The 20,331-nt window shown below is 47.3% G+C and overlaps 2 protein-coding genes across 9 annotated transcripts in view; one reads left to right on the top strand and one right to left on the bottom strand.

Annotated features, from left to right (window-relative positions):
- Positions 1–20,331, top strand: part of TMEM178B (transmembrane protein 178B) — a 408,058-nt gene that overhangs the window by 100,004 nt on the left and 287,723 nt on the right. The window lies entirely within an intron of this gene.
- Positions 2,996–6,502, bottom strand: LOC148504600 (E3 ubiquitin/ISG15 ligase TRIM25-like). Of its 8 annotated transcripts, none has more exons than XM_088448796.1 (4): positions 5,109–6,502; positions 4,390–4,506; position 3,639; positions 2,996–3,543 (listed from the first exon to the last, which is right to left on the bottom strand). In XM_088448796.1, exons 1-4 carry the CDS (start codon positions 6,491–6,493, stop codon positions 3,463–3,465), a joined length of 1,584 nt encoding a protein of 527 aa, XP_088304922.1. In that variant the 5' UTR covers positions 6,494–6,502; the 3' UTR covers positions 2,996–3,462. The 8 variants fall into 8 exon arrangements, with proteins under 8 accessions (XP_088304922.1, XP_088304919.1, XP_088304918.1 ...); XM_088448793.1 differs by having other exon boundaries at positions 4,390–4,488; positions 5,091–6,493; XM_088448792.1 differs by having other exon boundaries at positions 4,390–4,501; positions 5,104–6,493.

Below are 20,331 nucleotides of genomic sequence, written 5' to 3'. Positions count from 1 at the left end.
CAGATATCTCTGGCCCCAAATGAGGCAAAGTTCCAACTACTGTTGTCAAAAAAAGTTGGAAATAGTATTCACTTATTGCAGACAGATGTATCCAATCATAAAGTCACTTAGATCCTTATTCCAAACTGCAACATAATAGCATGAAAGGATTTCAGTTACTTTGTAGGAAAAAAAGCATAGATGGCTCTAATGGACAGTGTAAAAAGTGAATCTGTCACCAGAGATGTCGCACTGGGTACATATGCAAATATTTAGCAATATAGCTCATATAAAATTGAAATCACCGACAAGTCATTTGTCATCATAGATCGCACTTCAATATATTTATGCTTCCCGGCGTAACCGGTATAATGCGGCTGTATGTCTGTCATGGCAGCCGTATCGTGCTGCGCTGTCTATAAAGTGCTGTTAGCGGTGTGTACCTCACGTGAGTGCTGAGCGCTGTTAGCGGTGTATATCTTGCCATCTCCGGGTCTCCAAACTGGCCGTACACGTGGTGTAAAATCCGGAGGAATAATGTTAGTGATACATTCCATAATTTATTTATAAGGTCAAAATGACAAAACAACAGCACAGGTGAAATATTACATTTATTACAGATATTATATAATGATGACAGATCAGCCCAATCCCCTCACAGCATCACTTAGGGGCCTATTCATGAAGTTAATTATCGGGGTTCGAACTGACCCTGATAACTAACATTCTAATTCGCCGCAGATTCCGGAACAATTCATCATTGCTCTGGCGCGGTGACAGCTGATGCGAAATCAGCTGTCCCCACGAGGGCTTCACTGCTCCTTATCGGAGCTGTGACGGGAGTGTGCATGCGCGGCCTACAGGTCACGCATGCTCTCAAGAACCACGACGTCCGGTGGAAGGAGCCGGACAGGGGCGGAGGTATCTAAAAAGATCCCTCTTCGCAACCCGGACCTCTTTCCCATATGGAAGGAGCGGGTTGCTATCTCAGAGCAGGAGCATTCGCCATCAGAAGATGACGGATGCTCCCACAGTCAAGATCCAAAAATATTATATTTTTGGAGCTTGATGAATTCTGTCCCCATAATAGTGTATGGGGACAGCGGGCCATTCCGCCAGAGGAAGGTAAGTAGGTGATATCTGTGATACTAGTGTATGGGGACAGCGGGCCATTCCGCAAGAGGAACGTAAGTAGGAGATATCTGTGATACTAGTGTATGGGGACAGCGGGCCATTCCGCAAGAGGAACGTAAGTAGGAGATATCTGTGATACTAGTGTATGGGGGACAGCGGGCCATTCCGGGAGAGGAAGGTAAGTAGGAGATATCTGTGATACTAGTGTATGTGGACAGCGGGCCATTCCGCAAGAGGATGGTAAGTAGGAGATATCTGTGATACTAGTGTATGGGGGCAGCGGGCCATTCCGTGAGAGGATGGTAAGTAGGAGATATCTGTGATACTAGTGTATGGGGACAGCGGGCCATTCCGGGAGAGGAAGGTACGTAGGAGATATCTGTGATACTAGTGTATGTGGACAGCGGGCCATTCCGCGAGAGGATGGTAAGTAGGAGATATCTGTGATACTAGTGTATGGGGAGAGCAGGCCATTCCGGGAGAGGAAGATAAGTAGGAGATATCTGTGATACTAGTGTATGGGGACAGCGGGCCATTCCGCAAGAAGGTAAGTAGGAGATATCTATGATACTAGTGTATGGGGACAGCGGGCCATTCCGCAAGAGGAAGGTAAGTAGGAGATATCTGTGATACTAGTGTATGGGGACAGCGAGCCATTTCGCAAGAAGGTAAGTAGGAGATATCTGTGATACTAGTGTATGGGGACAGCGGGCCATTCCGCAAGAGGAAGGTAAGTAGGAGATATCTGTGATACTAGTGTATGGGGACAGCGGGCCATTCCGCAAGAGGAAGGTAAGTAGGAGTTATCTGTGATACTAGTGTATGGGGACAGCGGGCCATTCCGCAAGAGGAAGGTAAGCATGAGATATCTGTGATACTAGTGTATGGGGACAGTGGGCCATTCCGCAAGAGGAAGGTAAGAATGAGATATCTGTGATACTAGTGTATGGGGACAGCGGGCCATTCCGCAAACGGAAGGTAAGCAGGAGATATCTGTGATACTAGGGTATGGGGACAGTGGGCCATTCCGCCAGAGGAAGGGAAGTAGGAGATATCTGTGATACTAGTGTATGCGGAAAGCGGGACATTCCGCAAGAGGAAGGTAAGTAGGAGATATCTGTGATACTAGTGTATGCGGACAGTGGGTCATTCCGCAAGAGAAAGGTAAGCAGGAGATATCTGTGATACTAGTGTATGGGGACAGCGGGCCATTCTGCCAGAGGAAGGTAAGTAGGAGATATCTGTGCTACTAGTGTATGGGGACAGCAGGCCATTCTGCCAGAGGAAGGTAAGTAGGAGATATCTGTGCTACTAGTGTATGGGGACAGCGGGCCATTCTGCCAGAGGAAGGTAAGTAGGAGATATCTGTGCTACTAGTGTATGGGGACAGTGGGCCATTCCGCCAAAGGAAGGTAATTAGGAGATATCTGTGATACTAGTGTATGGGGACAGTGGGCCATTCCGCCAAAGGAAGGTAAGTAGGAGATATCTATTGATATCTCCTGCTGTACCCTCTTGATGAATGTCCCGATAACTTAATTTTTACAATTGCAGGTGAAAATCTGCATTTTCACCTGCTTTTGTGAAAATTAAGTGTTGATGAATAGGCCCCTTAGACTGGTGGAAATTAGATCAGTAATGGGCACAGGGCAGACACACAGCACAGACAGCTATTAGCATTAGGTGTATATACACTAGGGGGAGCGGGTCCGGTTCTACTCGGTTCCGTTCGGATTTAAAAACCGAATCTTATTGGCTATCCAAAACTTGTGACAGCTGATAGCCAATAAGATTCGGTTTTTAAATCCAAACGGAACCGAGTAGAACCGAACCCGCTCATCCCTAATATACACATATTACTTTCTACAAGATACATGCGGTGATCACATACCTCACATCATTTCCCATTGGAAAATGGGGATAATGAGGAAAATGGGGATAATTTATGCTGAGGACTGCCATGATTATTATACAGAACACAGGGACTTACAGGGGGTGATGCAGAGTTGGTTGATAAACTGCTCAACTCAGCATCAGGCCCAATCTGTGCCCAGCCTATAACAAGCACGCTACTAAGTACCTCCCAAGTGACCCAGTTTTGGTTCAGCCATCGATGGTTTCCTCTCGATGGTTAAAAACCATCGACCATCTATCATGGTTAACCAGTTGATGCCACCCCTAACAATAAGACAAATCTGGGAAAATGGGACACCTGGTAATACAATATATAGAGCAACACAGGAGATCAGCTGTAGCTCCACCCACTGCTTCATCCTATTGGCTGCATCTTGAACCAAACAAGTTCCCTTCTCTGTGCAGCTGTGCTAGTCCCTGGGCAGATTTCTTACATCATGGTGGTTCCTTCCAGGTCCTGACTCTCCCAGAAATCTTTATAGATCCTCTCCCTACACCTAATGCAGCATGAAGGGGCTCAGTGAGGGCGGCAGTGACTGTGTGTGTCTGATGCGGTCACACAGAGAATAAAAGGACAGCTGTCCTGCCTCATAATCCAGGTATATCCTCACTCTGTCACATGGGATATTGGCCCTCATTCAGAGCCGTACGCTCTGAGCAGAGCGCACGCTCTGAATGAGGGCCGGGCTCCATTTTCATGGAGCGTCCTCCTGGACGCTCGTATAGCTGTGGGTCACCACCCACAGGCTATACGAGCGTGCTTTTTGATGGCCGCGATGGTCGAGACCATTGCGACCATCGAAATTGCGAGCCGGAGCCTGCGGTTGAGGTTTTCAACCGCAAGCTCCGGAGTGATTTTGGCTCTATCAGAGCCAAAATCACTCCCACTGACATCACTAGTGATGTCAGTGGGCCGGCTTCTGACGGGAGGCGTTCCCGTGGGAACGCCCCCGTCAGGGAGGCACGCCCCCGGCACGCCCACCAAAGGGGGCGTGCTGTCAATCAACATTGACAGCACGCCCCCTTTGATCGGACGCAACGAGCGAAGGACTTTCCTTCGCTCGTCGCGTCTGGCGCATGCGCACGACGGAGCTCCCTCCGTCGTGCGCATGCTCAGTGCATAACATCGACCCACTTGCGAGTGGACAGCCGCTCGCGAGTGGGTCTGAATCAGGCCCATTGTCAGGTAACCAGATCTCTGTCCTGTCCTGTATCACTACATACTGATTATCACACCTACACACACACCAGGACATCTTGAAACTCCCTGTGCTAGTGCCTGGGTGCACTTCATACATCATGGTGACTTCCCCAGAAATCTTTATATAACCTTCCTGTACCAAAATTGCAGCATGAAGGGACTCAGTGAGGGCGGCAGTGTAGGTGTGTAAGTGTCTGATGGGGTCACACAGAGAATAGAAGGACAGCTGTCCTGCCTCATAATCCAGATATATCCTCACTCTGTCACAGGGGATATTGGCCCTCATTCAGAGCCGTTCGCTATTTGCGGTCGTTCGTTTAAAAACAAGGGGTGGCTATTCAAATGATCCGTACGCACATTGCAGTCTGTTCACACCTCTAAGTCTGAACGAGCGAGCAAAACATACGCTCGTTTATTTGTTAAAAACGCCCCCTGGCCGCTTGCACCATACGTCATGTCCGCTATTTATTAGATTAATCGAGTACATCGACCAGCGTATGAACTGCTCGCTATTCTTGTGGTTGGTGTTTGCTACCACAAATTTGCGAGCAGTTCTGGCTCTAAAATAACCCAGTGACGTGGTCAATGACGCTGCTGTTTTAAATATACACACCCATAAAACGCCCGTTTTGACCTTTAAGCACGCCTGCGTTCGGATCTCCACTCCCCATTTTCAAGCACCTTCCCCTGTTACCACCCACATACGCCTCATTCTGTCACTCAAAATAGCAGGCACTCGCTATATAGCGTACAAACGATTTTCGCCCGCACTGACTGGTTCGCGCATGCGTACTAAAAACCGTACGCATGCGCAGATGTGCAAACATCGCTCGGAACGAGCGTACGGCCGCTAACGAGCGGCTCTGAATGAGGGCCATTGTCAGGTAACCGGATCTCTGTCCTGTCATGTATCACTGAGTACTGATTATTATACCTACACACACACCAGGACTTGTTTTTCTCTCCAATGACTGACTGACGTCCTCTCCTGTCTATACTGGGATAACACATCCCCACTCTCCATATAACTGATTTACTGACATCCACTTCCCAGTAATGTCGCCCTTTGGAGAATCCCCTGGTGCTTATTACCTGATTATACTGAAATCTCTCTGGTGTTTCTGGGTGATTCTGGTTTATATCTGACCATGATGCAGTTTTCCTGTCACCTGATATCTGTATAATATTACCAGCTGTGGTTACATCCAGTAATAGGTCTGTAGCTTCCTGCACATAGATCCCTATATTTATACCTGTTACTATATCAGATAATGTGTGTAATGTCCCTGAGATGAGACCCACATCCAGATCTCCTGCACCATGGACCTGGTTATCATGTCTTTCTGTGTCCTCAGTATCACACAAGTCACCTGTGTCTGGTTCCTGTAAGACAGTCACTGGGTCACTCATGTTACACAGCTCCTCAATGTGACGCATCTTCCTGGACAGCTCGTCCTTCTTTATTTCCAGCTGCTGGATCAGATCAGAGACTGAGAGTGAAACGTGCTGTTCCTGCCTGGAGATCTCACTCAGGACTCTCTTCTCCAGGTCTTCCAGCTGTCTCCTGATGTCTCTAAACAGGGCAGTGACTGTCTCTGTTACACCAGCTGCTTTTCCCTGATCTTCTCTCCTGCGCTCCTGCAGACTCTGGGCTCTTTTCTCAGCCTCCTCTCTCTTTGTGCTCAGTTTCTGCAGAACATTTCTCAGCTTCTCCTTCTTCTTCTCAGAGGCCTCATCCAGTGACTCTATCTGATGTCCTCTGTGTTCCCCAATCAGACAGCAGGACACACATATACAGGCAGCATCCTCAGTGCAGTAATACTCCAGGATCTTCTTATGGACGGAGCATTTCCTGTTCCCCAGGGAAGTGGTGGGATCAGATAAGACGTGTTCTGCTGACTTGCTGTGTACTCTCAGGTGATTATCACACAGAGAAGCCTCACACAGCAGACAGGATTTAGCAGCAGGTACAGGAGAGTGAATACAGTAAGTGCAGAAGATCCCAGTCTCCTCCTGATCTGGCTGAGCACACAATAATCTCCCCACTATGTTACACAGAGTTATGTTCCTCTGCAGTGCAGGACGCTCCTGACACTCTGCTCTGCATTCAGGACAAGTATAAACTCCAGACCCCTCCTGTGTATCCAGCACACGATCAATACAGACCCGGCAGAAGTTGTGCCCACATCTCAGGGTTACAGGATCTGTATAAATGCTCAGGCAGATGGAACAGTCCAGCTCCTGTCTCAGATCAGCAGACGCCATCGCTGGCAGCAGGAGAGAGAAATGAAAGTATCTGACTATGAAACCAGTAGGATCACATTCAGCACACAGGGCGAGGCTGTGCTTGGTATTCACATTATATCTGTGTCTTTCATTGATCGCAGTCATCGGAACCTTTTTTTTAATTTGAGCTTATTTAGGAAGCTGTTTTAATGTTATATTAGCAGTAGCACACAGCCAGACACATACAAAACAAAATGGAAAACATAAAACAGTGTAGGCAAACATATGTCGCAGGAGAAGAAAGCACAGAACATAAGTTAGCCCAGAAACACTTAAGTTAAAGAATCAGAATGGTAATAATAAGGGCCATAACTAGGGGTGGGCGAGCAGTGGCACTGTGGATGGCACCGTCGATATCCCGCAGTCCCTGCATCTGGCTAGCAGGGTGCCTGGAATGGCACACTACAGCCAGAATTGCTGCTGCAGTGCTGCCCAAGAGCATCCTCTGGACACTTCATCCGCCTGGAGAACCCTGAAGATACTCCGGACACTGCTGTTGGTTCGGGTGCTGGCAGCCCCTCCCCCTCGTCACGATGTCTTGCACTCGGGGGCGTGGCCGACACAGGGTGCCGTAACACCCAGTTATGGCGCTGGTAATAATATCAAAATACACTGAAGGAATATCATACCAAATGCTGGACGAACCACTGGCTAGCACCGGAATCAGCAGACACCATACCAAGAATACTAATATCATATAAGGATACAATCCAACCATATCAGATACAAGTGAATGCAAGTATATATCTGCTAAAGTGTGTAAGCCACTTATGACCCATAGTATCAGAAACCAGAGTGTTTCATGCAATAAGGCGAGGACCCGAAGGCACCATTAAAGTCCATTCCACTCGAACTGGGTCCAACATAAATCCAAATGTGTAGAAATTATATAGGGTCACACAGAGCCGTAACTAGACTTTTTGGTGCCCTGTGCCAGAAAGAGCATTGGCGCTCCCCTCATTTTTCAAAGGGACATAATACACCCAAAAAAGGGGGATGGCTTCATGGGGAAGGGCCAGGGAAGAGATAGGGGAGGCCGGGAGATGCTGGGGATGAAATAAGAGGAAGCTACAAGTGAGAATGATAATAAACAGAAATTTGACAGGCCCAAACAGCGCCCCCTGACCTGTAGTGCCCTGTGCGGTGGCACCGGCCGCACTACCCTAGCTACGGCCCTGGGGTCACACCAGAAATAAAAATTACACCCCAAAATAACACCAGGTACATGGAAAAACATATGATAAGGACGAAACATCCCACACCAAGACAAACAGCGAACATCAGACAACAATGCAAGCAGAAACCTAAAACCTAATATAAACAGTACAAGTGCTTTACCATGGACAGAAGAATAAAAACATTTACACAAAGGCTTCACCTAACGAACCCCCACTAAACAAAGACCCATCCCTTAATTTGTAAACCAATGCTCAACCTCTGCATACCTGAGAAACCCCAAACAGCCAACCGCACTCCTGTCCTCTACCAAGGCAAACCCACCCTCCTCACCACCACTCTTAACACAGAAAAGATAAAAACAAAACAAAAACACACACTGGCAAACGACCCACATAAATACAGATCAAGTAAATAGGAGAAAAGTACAGATAGGAGCATGCACCTGAAGTGCCGTAGGATAATGGACCCGCCAGATAAAAAGTCCAATAAAAACAGACCAAACAAAAAAAAAATAATATTGAGACTCGGGCATAAAAAACATTGATAAGCTGGTGGGAACCGTAATAAAGATGGCATTAAGACAAGGAGGTCATGCAAGCTCCGCCAAGCCCACCTGGGACAGCAAGAGACCATATCAGAGAAGGAAAATAACATACCAGCATGGCTATGCAAGCACATAGGGACAGACCATTATACAGCAGAGCAAACACGTAGAGCTGTGCGGGTATCTACTTAAAATGAACATTAATACAGATCATAACCGATGACAAAAAAAAGTATAAAGCCTAGTAGTAGAACTACACTCATGAGGTTTTGTTCAAAATGTATAAATTCACACATTACTCAAACAAACTGCAAAATGTAGAAAATGCAATATATAGCAGAAACTACAGCAACCGGCAGGGCTACACCGAAACCCAATACGTTCAGAGTCAGTCAGAAGGATGAGTCCACCCTGGACCCAAATGTTCCAGACAGGCAGCAACCTCATGAGATGTGTCATTAGGATGAACGTGGCATCCAGCCACCATACACACCCGGGCCGGGAATAGCATGGCGGAAGGAGGCAGGAGATCATGGAGACACGAGGATTAACTAGAGGAAGCTGAAACAGAGATCTCTGCACCGTCACAACAACCTGTTGTCCAGTATAGTCCAAGAGGCCCTTGATTAAAGTCAGGTACAAAACAGCATTATGATCCTTGAGATATGGGAGTATTGCCATAAATCCCCTTAGACTAACGGCTATAGGAATAGGATAAGCTCTGTCAACAACAAACTTTGCATGAATAAGCCAGTTGTTTAGGAATCCAGGAAGAACACTCAGTCAAACAGTGGTGCGGTGGAGATGTACCCCGACATCTGAAAGTCCCCACATGCAGACTGATGTGTAGGAGACAAGATCGGTGAAGTGGATATGGTATACAGGGGTTACAAGATCACCCGTAATGGATACACAATGATCTATTGTCTCAGTGTGTTCCCCCAGGTTGTGAATATTATCCTCGACCAGAGACAAATCCACCAGAACAAATTGTACATGGACCCGCTGCAATTCCTGACGCAGGAGGAACAGAGCACACTGCACTTTCCCTAGCTTCACCTTGACCCTTTGTGGCAGGCTCACCTCTGTCGAAGTATATGGCCCCTCACGGACAAGGATGGGGTCAACGAAGATAATGCAGGGGAGCCCCGTAGCGTAGGTCTCCCCCTCTGGGACCTGTGGAAGTAAGGAGCTGGGTCACCTCTCTGTCAGCAGCCGCAGCAGCAGGCCCCATGCTCCTCAAGATGAGACACCAAGTAGAATTATGTACAGTTTCCCAGAGTTAGTAAGGAGAATAGGCCAAGCAGTCAACAGGGTCTTCCCTCTAATTAAATAGGGCACAGTAGCAGGAAAAGGTAGTGCCCCAAGCCACAGACACATATAGCTCCAGGTGCAGGAAGGCACAGGTACAGGCTCCAGACGTGGGCTGCAGGAGGAGTGCTGAAGTCTGTGCAAAGATGGTGGCGAGCGGGGGAAGGAGAGGTGACCCTGACACTCGCTGGAGGGAATGGAAGCCTTGGTAACCTAAGGGAAAGGACTAGTTCCTGGAAGTGACGTGAACTGAGGGCTGAAGTGCAGTTTCCTGCCCACGCAGTCCAGCAAAAAGAGAAAGTTGGCCCCTCGCGGGCTCTCTTCACTCGCCACGCTTCGGGCTCGGTGGCTCGCTACGCTCGCCACATGATTATATTCCCCTTCAATGCCACTTGGATGGTAGGGAATGACGTTGGACACTGGCTGATGACGTCATGGTCAGTCTACGGAAGGGGATCTAGCTGCTTCTGTAACCTAAGGCAGTCAGACAGGGACAGCCGATGCAACACCAGGCACTCAGAAAGATCAGGTAGGAGCACAGAGAAGTTAATGGGTGGCAACAAATTGAATTGAATAATCAAATGAAGCAGTATCACAAATAATAATACTTAATAGTGGAATGTGTCAGATGCAGACATGCAAATTTGAATCATGCAGTTCAGGTGCTCCAGATAAATACTATGGCAAATATTATTGATAGTTAAAAAAGATTATTGCCAGTGTCAGTCAGCATTATAGGAAATGTTACCGTGCGCTTACCTTCTTCTTCTGCCGTTTAGACCTGAAAAATTGAAACAAGCCCCGCCCCAATCTGCTCAAACTCCGTCCCAATATACCCAAACCTCGCTCCAATCCCCTCAGAAGCTCCACCCCTTCAAGGTCCACGGATTGTGCCACCAAAATTAGGACAATTGCGTGTCTGAGCTATCATAATGAAACGTGCCCACGACACAGCCTGCCGCAGGCTCACCACCTCGGCCCGGAGATGAAAAAGTTCCTCCGCACCCCTTATTCTAGAACTAGAACAGCGCGGTCCTCTGCGTCCAGGTGCAGATTAAACTTTGTTGCCACCAAGGATACTTTAGCCCCTCTCCTTCTGCTCTCGTCACCAGATCACGCCATTGGCCAATCCTCCATCGGCCAATGCTTCATCTGCATTATAGAATGAAATACAAGAAATATGTAATGTTTGTACTATCAGTAACGTTACATGATCATTGTTTATTTTTTATGCTGGCAGGTTCACTGCAGGAAATAAAATATATTGCAATGATAAAACCAGGAGCAGCTGACGCCTCAGACAATTCTATAGTCCGTATCGCAAGACTATGGAGGAAATATAGTATAGCCTGTCAGTTGTAGGCATCTTCACCCATTTTTTTTTTTTAAAGCGGGTGTAGCCTTTTAAATGATTGCCACTTTAATCGCATAAATGCCCGCATCTCGCAGGCTATTACATTTCCCCCTAGGTGAAAGGCATGTGCATATGCAGGCTGGACTAATACCTCATCTCTAGACTGATGACATTAGACATTGGTGGGGTGATTAAATTGTTTTTGCATGCCTGCTCGCTCCTTATCCCCCGTCTTAATAGACGTACCAACAAATACGATAATCCTCCGGAATCCGTCTCCATTTCCCAACACTGATGCATGCGGAGGCCCTCGGACGCGCATGTGTTAAACCCAATGGTTTGCTTACAAATACGATGGTGGGGTACCTGTGCATTTGCAGAATGGGTCCTGCATCCTCGCACACCGTGCCGCCTGAGCCACAGCCTTATTTGGGGACAGGACATGGGCAGGGGCCACCCTCAGTTCTGGAAAACGGGGGCGTGTTGAGGACAGGGTCTGCAATTTCCGATACAGCCTTCCTGGCCTTTGGCCTCGGCTACGGAGCAGCGAGGGAGGTGCAATCTGAGTAACCTGGAGGTACTCAGATTGCCAGTATATCCGATGCTGCGTCTTGTGGGCAGTGGGCGTTTATTTACACCAAATGCCGCCTGCTGCATTAGCGTATCAGTTGTACGGTATTGAACAGCCTCTGCGGCTGCACAGTACCGTACAACTCTGAATCAGGCTCTCTGTCCAGTGGGTACCATGGCACAATGTTAAAATATACACCAAATTCATTAACTAAATTGTTGTGTGTGTATGCAGCTTAAAGCTGAATACACACACAATGATTTAATTAATGAACGATTTTAGTAAACGATTTTCTCCCTTGAAAAAATGAACTAAAATCGTTTACTAAAGTTGTTCATTTACTTTGTTCATTTAAATGTAATGAACGATTTTCTACAACTATAAACGATTTTTGCATATTCCCTTACTGAAAATCGTTGAGTTGACAAGTCTGACTGAACTATAAACTACAAACTACAACACGCATGAACGAAAATCGTTCATCGTTTGACTCAGAAAGTGAACGATTTTTGCAAACAATTATCGTTAAACGATATCGTTTAACGATAATCGTTCAAAAAATCGTTGTGTGTGTATGCACCTTAAGTGTTTTTATCATGGAAAAGAATGCGATAAAAGGAACCCTGATGGGATTTAATGAGCAGATATTGATTCCACATTAACCCATGGTTTACTCCACGGATAAAAGGCAGTTTTATTGAATAGCTACAGGCGTGAAACCCCGAGCTTTTCCCCGCGGCTAATTGAATTTCCCTATTAATGAGAATCTCTTAAAGAGCTAAATGTGCAACCTTGTTCACCGGTAATTGAACCAATACAAATGCAACAGTGCATACGTGGACTTGTAGTGCCTCAAGAGCATACACAACAAGTGTAAACCCACGCTTAGAAATGATATAAATATGATTGCCTCCTATAAGGAAAGAATTCATAGTAATGCCCCATATATAGAGAACAATGGGCCTGATTCAGCGCTCGCTCGTCTTGAAAATAGGGGTGGCTATTCAAATGAACCGTTCGCTGTTTGCGGTCTGTTCACGCCTCTAGGTCTGAACGAGCGTACAAAACTTGCGGTCGTTTTTAGGGAAACTACGCCCCCTGGCCGCTCGCATCCTACGTCATGTCCGCTATTTATTAGATTAATCGAGTACATCGAACAGGGTATGAACTGCTCGCTATTCTTGTGGTTGGTTTTTGCTACCACAATTTTGCGAGCAGTTCTGGCTTAAAAAAAACCTAGTGACGTGGTCAATGACGCTGCTGTATAAATTATGCACACCCATAAAACGCCCGTTTTGACCTTTAAGCACGCCTGCGATCGGATCTCCACTCCCCGTTTTCAAGCACCTTCCCCTGTTACCACCCACATATGCCTCATTCTGTCACTCAAAATAGCAGGCATTCGCTATTTTGCGAGCACATGAATTTCGGCCGCACTGACTGGTTCGCGCATGCGTATAACGATCCGTACGCATGCGCAGTTGGGCAAACATCGCTCAGAGCGAACGAGCTGCCGCTTACGAGTGGCTCTGAATCAGGCCCAATATTTTGCCTGCTCAGTACTCACATTTAAATAAATATGTATTGTTGATCACTAAAGCTGCATACACACACAACGATTTGTTACCAACGATTTTCTGAACGATTTTCTGTCAGATTATCTGTCAGATTTTTTAAAGTGTAATGAACAATTTTTTTGAACTACAAACGATTTTTGCATATTCCCTTAATGAAAATCGTTGAGTTGACAAGTCTGACTGAACTACAAACGTGAACACGCATGAACGATTATCGTTCATCGTTTGACTTAGAAAGTGAACGATTTTTTCAAACAATTATCGTTAAACGATATCGTTAAACAATAATCATTCAAAAAATCGTTGTGTGTGTATGCAGCTTTAATGTTGAAAAATAATTGATCTTACCCCTTATATTCATTTGAATAATCAATGTTGACGCCTTTATTAATATTATTAAATAATGGTCCCCCCTATTTAAACTGAATTAAATAATTTGTTGTCTGACTGATAAAATGAACACTGGCCCCATAATTTGTTTTCCAGTGATGTGTCCCTAATAAATACTTACCTGAAATCTTCTTCATCACTTGGTCTGACCTGGTACAGCTCACAAGCCCTTCCCTCCACAAAATTAGCTAAACGCCAGTAAGCCTGCCTACTTTCTAGCTGGTCAGCCAATCAAGAGTGGTCTCTTACCTGTGACTGTCTGAACACTCTAAGAAGCTGTACATCATTGGATTAAGCAGTATGTCCATAGTTATTTCACCAGGCAGGGAATCAGCCTGGTAATTTGACTCAGGTTGCCGTCCCCATAGAGGTCTATGGGAATGGCAGTTTGGGGTCTATTCACTAAGCCCTGGAGAGAGATAAAGACCCAATCAATCAGCTTCTAACTGTCTCTTTGCAGGTTGTGTTTGAAAAATCACAGGAGCTGATTGGTTGGTATTTTTATCTCCATCTCCTTTATCTCTCTCCAAGGCTTAGTACATCTAACTGAAAGTGGAGAAAGCGGTCATATATCTGCACGTAACCTCTTGTTAAATTGTGTGAATGTTACAGGGCTTTCCGCAGAGATGTGTCTCATCACAAATAGGGGAATTCAATATGGAGCGAAAACTCAATTTTTGCGTTAATATCGCACGTCATGACGTCATTATCGCAGATTTTAGTTTAACACTGTATTCAATTTCAAAGACTTTTCGCAGGTTCGAAAAGTCTTTGAAAAAAAACGGGGATAACTTTTCACCACTGAATAGGTGGCGAAAAAAAGTGCAGAATTGGGGTTTAGGGGTGCTTTAAAAAAAATAGCCTGCACCCCTGGGAATGACATTTTAAAAATAACTGTGTCAAAAAATTATTTTTAAAAAATAGGGACACCCCAAAAAATGAATTTAAAAATTGGGGTGAAAAAAAAAAATGGGAAAAAAGTGTTTAAAAATAGGGAAATAGATTCAGGGCTATTCTGCAAATATGCGGCAGGTGTTTTCTAGAATAGATTATTAGCGGCAGGTGCATAGTTGCAGAATTTTTAAAAACTTACTTTAGGGACATAAAAATATGCTAGTACCCATTTTCATGTACCCCAAATTTGATGGGACCACTTAAAAAAATGAAAAAAAATAACCTAAGTGCTCTTCTGCAACACTTCTTCAATGTCGGGAAAAAAACACCTGCTGCGGCTATTTAAATCCCCGACTTTCATTTGCAGGCTAAATTGGGGGTACCCATAGTGATCCCCCATGTTTTTACAACTTTAGGGGGGTTCTACAATTTTTTTAAGGAAAATTTTGTAAATTAAACGCAAATCCCACTTCGCAGGCTCCCGTTTTCGTAGGTTTCATATTGAATACGGGAGTAAGCGGGCGCGCGGCCGATACTTTATCCCAGGTAAAAGCTCCGATATGAAACGTAAACTTCGACAGCGAAGTTTACGTTTCATATTGAATACCCCTGATAGACTCCTTATACATGAGAATGTAACGCTGAAAGGAACAGTTACAACTACTGGAATAACTATTATGCATCCAAGTGTTGCAGCAAGAGCCTCGCTGGAGGCGAATGGTTAATCGCGGAACGCACGTTGCTCGGAACCCTCAGAGCCCTTTGTTTAAGCTTCATTTGGAATGCACAAAACCTGCCCTTATCTTTTGTCACTGCGTCCTAAAGGGTTTGGCTAATATTTTAATTAAAAAACTCTCCATATTAGACAGCCCCTCGGTGCGCCTGTCCTGTCAGCTCGCGCTCCGATGCATGGGCTGCATTAGCAGAAGTGTACATTTCGCTCCATTGATTTCCAGAGTAAAGTTATTGAGTGGGTTAAGCACGGCGAGAGGCTGCCAATAGCCCACACGCATGTTGCTAGCACTTCCCAAGCTTTTTTGGGCAACGTCCAGTCAACAGCTCCAGAGAGGGTGGGCAGACACATAGATGGTTCAGATGGGCAAGAAATCATATCCCAAAGAACATTTTATATCTACAGAGGAACTGCATCACGCTTTTATAACTATGGGAACCAGGCCTGATGGCCTTCTCAGAAGCGTCAGTCAGCCAGGCAGGGGGGGCGAACCCAAGAAGTGACTAATGCAGCCATACACTGTTATCTGAAGGGTGAGTTTGCGCAATTGCGAACAGATGCAGACCACGATACAGACGCATATACAGCTGAGAAAGCTGAATTATTTGAGGATGATCAGGGGTCATCCCTATTACTACCGAATACCCGTTTCCGAATGCTCCGCTGATGCGTGTTGGTGACTCATCACTCGGACTTATATTATCATTTTGTGAATGTGGTTAAGCATGTTTTTTGTGTGTTTGTGTGTAGTCCAAGCCAGCCCTATGCCCTATGAATTAGGGATGGCCAATGACCATCCATAGTTAGCAATCATCGAAGGTTAACTGTCGATGACCGATAGTTTTGCCATTGATGACAGAGAGACAATGGTTCTCCACCATCGATGGACGAGTGGGAGCCGATGGTTCATTTTTTTTCCTTGATGGGACGGAGCTTACCCCCACTCCCGGCGGTCGCTGAGCCCTGCCCTTGTTTTTGATTGGTCCGTGGCCCGACGTGCGCAGTGCAGCGGTGGCCATCGAGGAGTGCAAACCATCGATGGTTCACCATAGATGGGTTTTGTGTCATCGATGGTAATCACCGATGGACCAATTGATGGTAACTATCAATGGACAACCCACCGATGGCCATCCCTACTAATAATTACACCATTGCCCTGATAATTATAATGATTGCTTTTGCTGTCTTCCACAAAGTGAATTAAAGTCGTTTACTGTCCATATTGGGGACTGCTGGACCCTGGGAAACGGAAGCGGCCCCTTGGAAAGAGAGGTGGACTACTATTTCACAATAACAGATGTTAGCGTGGTTTGGTCCCTTTACAGATATATATATATATAAAATAAAATTGGGGTTATTTTCCACATGAAATAAGATTAATGGAGAGCTTTAGGACTTTAGGTCAAACCATATAAATTATCCGTTTTTAGACCCGATAATTGTAATTTCTTATCGCCGCTATTCGCACCACTAATACCCCTTTTCCACCTAAATTCCGGGTCTGACCCGGAGTTGGAACAAAGTTCCTATCCGGATCAGACCGGAATTTTGCCGGCACCGACTCGGGATATTCCCGAGTCAGCGCCGCTCACACCGCAGTCGGGTCTGCATAGACCCGGCTTTTGCAGAGTGAAAGTGGTCGCTTGGAGATGACGTCATCTCCAAGCGCCACTGAAGCCGGACCAATCGGCCGGCTAGCAGCGCACTCCAGGTCATCGTGACCCGGAGTGCCCTGTTCTCACAGCAGGGTTTCACGGGCTACGCCCGTGTTAAACCCTGCTAGTTACCTGGCTTGGATTGCCGGGTCACTCAACCCGGCGATCCAACCCTCACCCCTTTTACACCAGGGAGCTGCCCGGGTTAACCCTTCAAAAACCCGGGTTTTAGCTCCGGTGTAAAAGGGGTATTAGTTAACATTCACAGGAATGTATCAAAAAACACATACAGGGACCGGGTCTCCGAAAGCAGCCCATCCCACGTTGTGTAAGTAATGAAGTGGCCGCATTAGTGGTCACTTCTCTTCTGTTTTGTGCCTCTGCAGCACTACTGCGCTCGTACGGTTGCTGACCACGCAAATGCGGAGGCCATTGCCGGGAAGGGTTCCTGTCATTTTAAAGACGGTGTTAGCTGTAGGGGCCAAACACCGGAATATGGTAAATCTGACAGGAACCTATGGGGGCTGCGGCTGTTGTCGGATATGGAGGGACCGCTGTAGATATTGGAGATACGCCCCAATATTGAATGATAGATAGGTCCCTTTGTGAGGAATTTATCCTGATGTGTAGAAATACAGGGCCTCATTCAGAGGCAGTCGGAGGATGCAAGCTGTCGCTCAGAAACTGGGCGGCCGCTTGCATCCTGACCGCCGGCCTCTGCTTCGGTCGTTAGGCTGTGGGTTAACACCCACAGCTCTAACGACCGCTAGGGTGATGGTCGCGATGGTCAGAGACCATCACGACCATCGGGGCTTATGACGAGACCCTAGGGTAGGGTCTCACTTGTCGTAAGCCCCGGAGAGCTTCTGGCTCTGTCTGAGCCGGAAGCTCTCCACTGACATCACTAGTGATGTCAGTGGGGCCTCCCCCAAACGGCAGGCGTTCCCATGGGAACGCCTCCGTTTGGGCTGCCACCCTCCCGGCCCGTCTTCCAAACGGGGCGAGCTGTCAATCAACATCGACAGCTCGCCCCCTTTGGAAAGAGACCCGCTACGACCGGCGCTGTCGGTCGTAGCGGGTCTCACGCATGCGCACGAAGGAGCCGGCTCCCTCGTGTGCATGCGGTTGTAGACCGTACGGCCGCCTCTGAATACAGCCCACGATCTGAAAGAGGGGTGTACATACTTTTCCATCCATTACTCCATCTCCCTCCAGCATTCTCGGCTCTTTTCCAGTGAGTTGCAGCTAATTGCATAGCAACTGGCACTATAGAGGAACTATAGGAGGGCATATAGCAGCAGTATCACAGGCGCAATTAGGCAGCTTGAACTCTGACCTCTCTATTTTTTTCTAGCAAATTACTTAACACAATCAAGGCTGATTCACTTGTTATGTTCATTTTGTACCTGCAATGGCTGCCTGTGCTGTAGAAGTTATCTTTGTATCTGTGCAAATGAAGTTTTGCCAGGAAACAGTCTGTTTCGTGTCGGTGCACAGTTCTGACATAGCGCTATGGACCTCATTCAGAGTCGGCCGTTGCGGCTGCACGGTCGTACACCACCGATGTTCGCTAAACTGCGCATGCGTAAAATTCGCAATGCGCGTGCGCAAACTAGCTATTACGATCAGAAATTTCTCTCTCCTTGAACACGGCCAGGTCGGTAATTTGAGTGACAGGATGAGGCGTTTGTGGGTGGGAACAGGGGAAGGTGCTTGTGAACGGGGGAGTGGAGATCCGAACGCAGGCGTGCCTGACTATGCAAACGACGTTTTATGGGAGTGCATAATTAACTAAGTAGTGTCATGGCACATGTGACATGGGAGGTTTTTACACTGACTTGATCGTAGTGCTTAAGAGAGGGTATGGTCAACCTTAAGCTCTACGACCAGCTCCGATGGTCTCGATTAATCCTTATATGCCCGGAGATGACGTGTAATGGGAACGAGAAGGGGGCGTTTTTTTAGTATTATGGCCGCATCCTCCCCTCGCTCGTCCAGCTAATGATCCCATCTTAATGACGCAACTTGCGAGCGCTTCATTTGCATATACGGCCCCTTTTACCTTACGAGCGTGCGGCCGCAACGACCAACTCTGAATGAGGTCCTATATGTATTAGGGGACGAGTTCCGTGAAGTGGCGCAATCTCATCGATTAAACCTGTAGATTTAAAGCAAGTGTTTTTTTTTTTCCTTTTGAATGACTTCTTTAAATCTACAGGCTTAACCGCTGACATTGCGCCGGGCCACCTAACGTTCACCCTATTACATGCAACTAGTGAATTACAGCTGCCGTATATAAGGGGTTATTCATGGTCCGACGCTATTACTATCGCAGTTGCTACCATGGTCCATGGACGCAGCATCGGAACATCTGTATGATCCTCTGCCGACTGAGCGACCGTGGGGTGCTCAAGCCGGCGCATGCTCAGAAGAGGCCAGGATATCCCTGTTCGCCGATCCCTCCCCGTCCAGAAACGACGGCAGACTGTCAATCACTGACAGTCTGCTGCAGCCCTGCGCGTGACCACACAGGACCCGTCCTGCACATGAGCAGTACGGGTCTTGCGCCAGTGCAGAATGGCACAGTCGGAGATGTGCGCTAACCATCGGGTGCAACTGCACCTTTATGCTAATACTGCCGCTGACGGACTTCGTACAGAGTCGCCAACCGGTTACGTCGCTAATCCACCGTGTGCACACTTGGTCGCACTATCGAACAGCCCACGGGTGCAATAGCGTCCATCTCTGAGCCAGGCACAAACTGAGCATTTCACAGATGTGCCCTCATGCACTGTGGCTTCATTTGCGCCAACAGCCCCTTTCCGAGGTCCCGAACGCTGAACGTTTTTTTCGCTCCTAATGTGCTTCTTATTCGCACAAATAAAACAACTGAACCGACAAAACTACTCCGCTAGATGACACTGATTAAGTTGATGTGCGAGATTTGTATGTCTGTGTGCGAATGAGTCTGAATCTGTATATGAGGAGCCACGATGCAGCGACTGCAGGTTTTTTTTGTTGCGCCATGTTCCATCGTGCTTCATCTGGGACTTTGTACGTGTGTAAAACTAATTCCTGTGTGGTTAAAGTCTCTGGGACCCTGCGAGCAGCTTTTCGATCAGTCTGCGATGCGAATAAGATGCACAGTTTAACGAAAGAGACATTACCTCTCAGGGCCGGCTCCGGGGGTCTGAACACCCTGTGCCGGCCCGGTATGCTGCGCCCTGCAATTGCGTGCGGTGAAGCCGTGCGCGTCCTAAACTGGGGGCGTGGCCTCATTACCATATGTGATGTTATTTGGAGGCGTGCCCGCTTGGCACGCCTCCGAATAACATCAGGCTGAGGGTAAAGCCCAGCCCTCCGTCACTGGCTGGGCTTCCCCCAGCCCTCTCCCGTCTGTGAATGGATGCCTCGAGCCCAACCTCCTGATTTCACCACCCGCGGGCCACTACGGCCCACGGGTGGAACAGCGGGACAGTGCTGTCCCTCTGAAATCGGGATGTTGGGGAGGGGTGCGCCCTCTATGGGTGGCGCCCTTGTTCGACCGCACTGGTCGAGCACCCCTAGAGCCGGCCATGGTACCTCTTGCTGCGGCTCAGTCACGCTGGG

The sequence above is a fragment of the Taudactylus pleione genome, unplaced genomic scaffold (genome assembly GCF_031769625.1).
Source record: "Taudactylus pleione unplaced genomic scaffold, aTauple2 ptg000465l, whole genome shotgun sequence".
NCBI lineage: Eukaryota > Metazoa > Chordata > Amphibia > Anura > Myobatrachidae > Taudactylus > Taudactylus pleione.
This window is presented reverse-complemented; position numbering and strand designations above follow the sequence as displayed.

What these genes read in the sequence shown, in the direction of transcription:
- LOC148504600 (XM_088448796.1), bottom strand. Translation starts at nt 6,493, where the DNA reads ATGGCGTCTGCTGATCTGAGACAGGAGCTGGACTGTTCCATCTGCCTG. An exon ending in ACAGAGATCCGGTTACCTGA is followed by an intron (nt 4,507 to 5,108) that starts CAATGGCCCTCA and finishes CTGAATGAGGGC; the next exon opens with CAATATCCCCTGTGACAGAG.